This window comes from Microtus ochrogaster, unplaced genomic scaffold (genome assembly GCF_000317375.1).
Source record: "Microtus ochrogaster isolate Prairie Vole_2 unplaced genomic scaffold, MicOch1.0 UNK1, whole genome shotgun sequence".
NCBI lineage: Eukaryota > Metazoa > Chordata > Mammalia > Rodentia > Cricetidae > Microtus > Microtus ochrogaster.
In genome coordinates, this window is record NW_004949099.1 from 34,723,518 (window position 1) to 34,729,407 (window position 5,890).

The 5,890-nt window shown below is 40.7% G+C and overlaps 1 protein-coding gene across 2 annotated transcripts in view; it reads left to right on the forward strand.

The window, feature by feature from the left end:
• Kdm5a (lysine demethylase 5A) overlaps positions 1-5,890 on the forward strand; it is a 90,858-nt gene that overhangs the window by 68,059 nt on the left and 16,909 nt on the right. For both annotated transcript variants that reach the window (XR_003378477.1, XM_005365139.2), the window contains exons 23-24: positions 220-771; positions 1,124-1,267. Coding sequence is in view for 1 of the 2 variants with exons in the window: in XM_005365139.2 (XP_005365196.1) it covers positions 220-771; positions 1,124-1,267 (696 nt within the window). In the remaining variant the exon portion in view is untranslated. The remainder of the gene's footprint in view (positions 1-219; positions 772-1,123; positions 1,268-5,890) is intronic.

Genomic DNA, 5,890 nt, shown 5'->3' on the forward strand with positions numbered 1-5,890 from the left:
TGTAGACCAGGCTGGTCTCGAACTCACAGAGATCTGCCTGCCTCTGCCTCCCGAGTGCTGGGATTAAAGGCGTGCGCCGCCACCGCCCGGCTAAATGGGTAATGTTTATGTGGAAACTGAAAGGGTTACCTACACTTCAGGAAATTGCCACCTACATTCTTCGGTGCTTTGTGGGCATTTTAGAATGACTCCTTTTAATTAAATGCTTGTTGTGTACAGGTGGCAGTTTTCAAAGAACGAGAACAAAAAGAAATTGAGGCCATGCATTCCCTCAGAGCAGCCAACCTAGCCAAGATGACAATTGTGGACCGCATAGAAGAAGTAAAATTTTGTGTCTGCCGCAAGACAGCTAGTGGGTTTATGCTACAGTGTGAGCTCTGCAAAGACTGGTTCCATAACAGCTGTGTTCCCCTGCCTAAATCAAGTTCCCAGAAAAAGGGATCTAGCTGGCAGGCTAAAGACGTAAAATTCCTTTGCCCTCTTTGTATGAGATCTCGAAGGCCCAGGCTAGAGACTATTCTGTCACTCCTGGTATCCCTTCAGAAGTTGCCTGTACGGTTGCCTGAAGGAGAGGCACTTCAGTGTTTGACAGAACGTGCCATGAGTTGGCAAGATAGAGCACGGCAAGCCTTAGCCACAGATGAACTGTCCTCTGCCCTGGCCAAACTCTCTGTGTTAAGCCAACGAATGGTGGAACAAGCAGCACGAGAAAAAACTGAAAAGATCATCAGTGCAGAACTCCAAAAAGCAGCTGCCAATCCAGACTTACAGGTCAGCTTTTAATTTACTTTCTTGTGTTTCATGTGGTAGTATTTGTCAGTTAGTGACTAGTGAATTAAATGGACTTAACTTTTGTTGACCTAAGTAGAAAAGCGGCTATAATTTGCCAGCAGTTATATGATGTATAGCATCTTTTTCCTTCTGCATTCACAGCTTTGCTTTTCTTCCCTTCAGTAAAAATTCAAGTCATTTCAGTGAAATGCAGTCTGAAAATGTTCAGGTAGACTGTAGCATCATTTACTAGCTGCTTTTTAAGTAAGTTAGTTATACTTTGTTAATGTTAAGCATATGTTAATTGCTTATGTTTGTTTAGTCTATTTGTCTGTTCATCTTTGTTGTTTAGGGACACTTACCTAGTTTCCAACAGTCTGCTTTTAGCCGGGTGGCGAGTAGTGTGTCATCTTCCCCCCGTCAAACAGTGGACTATGATGATGAAGAAACAGATTCTGATGAAGATATTCGGGAAACATACGGCTATGACATGAAGGTAATTACAGGGGCAGGCTAGGGATACATTTCTGGTGAGTTCTGTTTTTAAAACTTCTGACCATTGATATTTGAAGACTAAAGTTGGAAGAGAAACCGAATTATGTATTAGTCTTGAATATGTGATGATAGCAACTTTTCAAAACTTAAAAAGCTAAAACTTTAAAAATTCTTACATATGTGGTGTACCATGTAAATCTACCATGAGATTTACAAGGTCAGAGGACAACTTGGCAGATTCAGTTTTCTCCTTCCACTAAGTAGATTTTAGGGATCCCACCCAAGTGGTCAGACTTGGTGGTAGCACCTTTTCCTGCTGAGCCACCTTGCTCATCCCAATTTTTTTTTTTAACGTTAATTAGAAAAAGCTAGATGGAAAACTCAGTTTGTAAACTGCTTGCCACACGAGCAGGAGGACTTGAGTTTAGTTCCCCAGCACCCTCATAAAAAGGGTTGTGATGGTGGGTGCTTGTATTTCCATACCGGAGAGGTGAAGACCAGTAGATCCCTAGGATTCACTACTCAGACAGACGGTCTCCCAAACAAAAGAGAATGGCACCTGAGGAATGCCACCTAAGGTTTCAGACCACATACATGCAAACACTTGTGCATGCATACAGATAGTTTTTAAAAGCTTTTCATTGTTCTAGGTGTGGAGGCCCATGCCTTGAATCCTTGAAGGAGAGACACGCTCTCTGTGAGTTCTAGGCCAGGCAAGGGCCACACAGAGAGGCTCCTTCTCAAAAAAAAAAAAAAAAAAGAAAAAAAAAGAAAAATTCCTGTTTTCATCAACTTACTAATCATATGACTTAAATAAATTAAAATGTTACTATGCTTAAAATATTTAAGTTGTAGCTTTTATTGCTGATAAAACATTTTTAGATTGTTTTCTTTTTTTGAGTTGTTAAAGTCTGGAGGCTAGATATGTAGTATTTGGCTTTTGTGTGCGAGGCACTGGGTTCTTGCATCATTACTACCAAAGATACAAAAAGTACAGTGATATTTAAGAATTTCAAGCCAGCTGTGGTGGCCCACACATTTAATCCCAGCTCTGGGAGGCAGAGAAAGTCAGGTCTGTACTGTTCCAGGAAAGTGTGCACAGGCTATGCAGAAATCCTGTCTCAGAGAAAAAAAAGAAAAAGAAAAAAAAATCCCAGGCTTGCCAGGCATTTAATTTAGCACACACCTTTAATCCCAGCATTTGGGAGGCAGAGGTAGGCCTAGTCTACCTAGTGAGTTCCAGGCCACAAAGGCTGCTTAGTGAAACCCTCCTTAGTCAGTAAAAAAGTAACCATCCCATCCCAAATGTACTAAGGGTCTTTTGCTCTGGTCTCTTTTTTTTTTCTGCATAGTGTGGTGGACTGGTGGGGAAGGGATCGATGCACAGAACAAATTCACCTTTCATGTAATAGAAAACTATGCAGTTGGAGAAATGATAGCTCGGGGAGGAGGATCTCTAAAAGTGCTTATTGCTCTTACAGAAGACCTGGATTCAGTTTCCAGCAACCACATGGAAGCTCATACATGTCTGTAACTCTAAATCCTGGAATTCAATACCCTTTTCTACTCTCTGTAGACTCGCTCCTTCATACATGTCTTTCATATAAATTCACACAAGCACAATCACATAAGTAAAAAAGAATAAACTTTAAAAAAAATAGTATGTTGCAAGGAGCAGAGGGTTAGGTCATAACAAAGAGACTTTCTGTAGCATAAAACGACAGACTACAGAGTGATCTCCCACCTTGAAGATGCTCTTGTTCAGTTTGAGTGAGTACTTTGTGTTCATTTTCCAGGATGTAATTCCCACCATATGATTAAAGCTGTTAAGATTGGCCAGTTGGTTATGGAAGGTTAGTATGAGCTGTACAGGTATTTCTAGTTACACAGTCTCTACTTTGCAATTAGTTAATGTTTCTGATTAAACAGTGTTGGGTTCTGGTCATAGCCTTAGGTTATAAGGCTACAAAGCTGCAGCTCTGTAATATTAGGTTGAAGCACTCCAGTACTTGTATTTTTGATGGAGGCAGTTTTTCTGCTTGGGGATTTCTGGACCAGTCTTTAGTAATTCCCTGGTGGAGACCTGTTCTGTTCTTCTAGTCTCTTAGCAATTGCCTTCCTTACACAAAGAGTACTAGATACTATGTCATACTTTGCCTCTGGTTAGGATTTGCAGGGGTACAGTTTCGGTCAGACAGATTGTCATTAATATGATTGTTTTGTTAGTGCCACTATGCTGACGTCAGCATCTTTGTGTTAGATCCTATTGGCCTTTCATTGGCACTGTATGTTAGATGTAAACGCTTTGAGTTTTGCCTAGTAATAACATCTGGATCTGGAGAGAGACCTAGAAGTAGGTAGTAGTTTTACATGTGATTTGGTTTGCTCTTAGAACCTGGGAGTTTGGTACTCTTGATATAATGGCATTCTTCAAAGAATTAGGAACCATTCCATCTTTATCCATTGACTCTCTTTTGTTTGCTTTTTGTTGTTATTGTTTAGGTTTGGTTTTGGTTTAGTGTTTGGTTTTTCGAGACAGAGTTTCTCTGTATTAAAGTCCTAGTTGTCCTGGAACTAGCTCTTGTAGACCAGGTTAGGCTTGAACTCACGAATTCACAGAGATCTGCCTGCCTCTGCCTCCCAAGTGCTGGGATTAAAGGTGTGCACCACCACCGCCCAACTTGTTTTGTTTTTTTTTTTTTGAGACAGGATTTCTTTGTGCAGTCCTGGCTGTCCTGTAGCTCTTGTAGACCAGGCTGGACTTGAATTCACAGCGATCTGCCTCTCTGCCTTGCAAGTGCTGGGACTAAAGGTATGTGCCACCACCAACTGACCACTGATTTCTGAAATTGATGTAGGATGTGTCTTTCTGGGCCACTTTCCACTTTATTTGTTGGTGTAGGATCTGTTGTTGAATCTGGATTTCTCAGATTCCAGCTAGTTTTCTTTCCCCAAAGATCCTCTGCCTACCTCCTAAACACAGATAGTTAGTTGCCTTGCCTGCTAAGGTTTTTCATTAGTTCTGGGGATCCAAATTCTGGTCATCACACTTTTGCAACAAAGCCATCTCCATGACCTGGGGCCGGGAAGCCCTGGGACTTTTTTTTATAGTATAGGTGTGCTGCCAGATCTGGCTTTAGTTTTTTTACAAAGATGTAGGGGATCAGACTCAATGTTCTTATGTTTGAACAGCAAGGGTTTAATGACTGTGACCCATATCCCACCTGAAGATACTAATCTTTCTGTTGATTTTTTTTTTGTATCCTGCTACTTGCTTTACGTATTTACCATATCTAAAAGGTTATTTTATTTTTTATGTGTATGAATACTTTGCCTGAGAATCAAACCCCCAGTCCTCTGCAAGAGTAGCAAGTGCTTTTGGCCAGTTAGCCATCTCTCAAATCTTTTTTTTTATTTTTTTATTTTCGAGACAGGGTTTCTCTGTAGTTTTTGGTGCCTGTCCTGGAACTAGCTCTTGTAGACCAGGCTGGCCTCGAACTCACAAAGCTCCTCCTGCCTCTGCCTCCCGAGTGCTGGGATTAAAGGCGTATGTCACCACCACCCAGCACCATCTCTCAAATCTTAAATCCTCTGTGGTGGAGTCCTGTGTGTAGGTGTGTGTGTGTACAGTTATGTATATGTGGGTGGGTGTGCATGCATGTGGATACTAGTAGTCAATCTTGGGTATGGTTTCTCACAGAGCCATCAGCTTTATTTTAAATTTCTTAAAAATCACATTTGCTTGTGTGCACATACTCATTCACACCATGAAACATGTATGGAGGTCAGAGGACAACTTGTGGAAGTAGGTTCTTTCCTTCCACCTTGTGGGTCTTGGGGATCGAACTTTAGTCATCATGTTTGTCAGCAAGTATCCTTATTTTTCCCTTCTTTTTTTTTTTCTTTTGTCGAGACAAGTCTTTTTCTTTGTAAAAGTTCAACTGGCCTGGACTCAGTATCTAGACTAAGCTAGCTTTGAACTCAATAGAGATAGATCCACCTGCCTCTTCTATTTTTATTGAGGGTTTTCTTAGTGACTAGTACTTTGTTGATAGTTCAATGCCCAGTACCACTCGGGGAAGAGACAACAAATCAAACATAGAAATACACTTACTAGCAAATAAAGACAACTGCTGTCACAACAGGAAAAAAAATGGCCAAAATTACCTAAACTTTTGAGGTTAAAATTAATTAAAGTTAAAGTAGTAATGAAAAATAAAGATGAAGAAAATTCCTTAGAGAATCATCTGAGACCTAACTAGAACTGTATAAATTATATATTGGCATTCAAGTTCTTCATTGTATTACATAAGGATAGTTGGTAAGAGTGTGTGGGTTTGAAAAACTTTAGAAGGGATTCAATTGCCCGTGTATTAAAATGTCACATTTAAACTTTCCGTCTTCCTCTTAAGTCCATTTTATATTTCTGTTAAAAGATCAAAAATTACAACAACAACAACAACAAAAGGAATTACTAACTTGGGGCTGGAGAGATGGCTCAGTGGTTAAGAACATATACTTTGCCGGGCGGTGCACGCCTTTAATCCCAGCACTCGGGAGGCAGAGGCAGGCGGATCTCTGTGAGTTCGAGACCAGCCTGGTCTACAAGAGCTAGTTCCAGGAC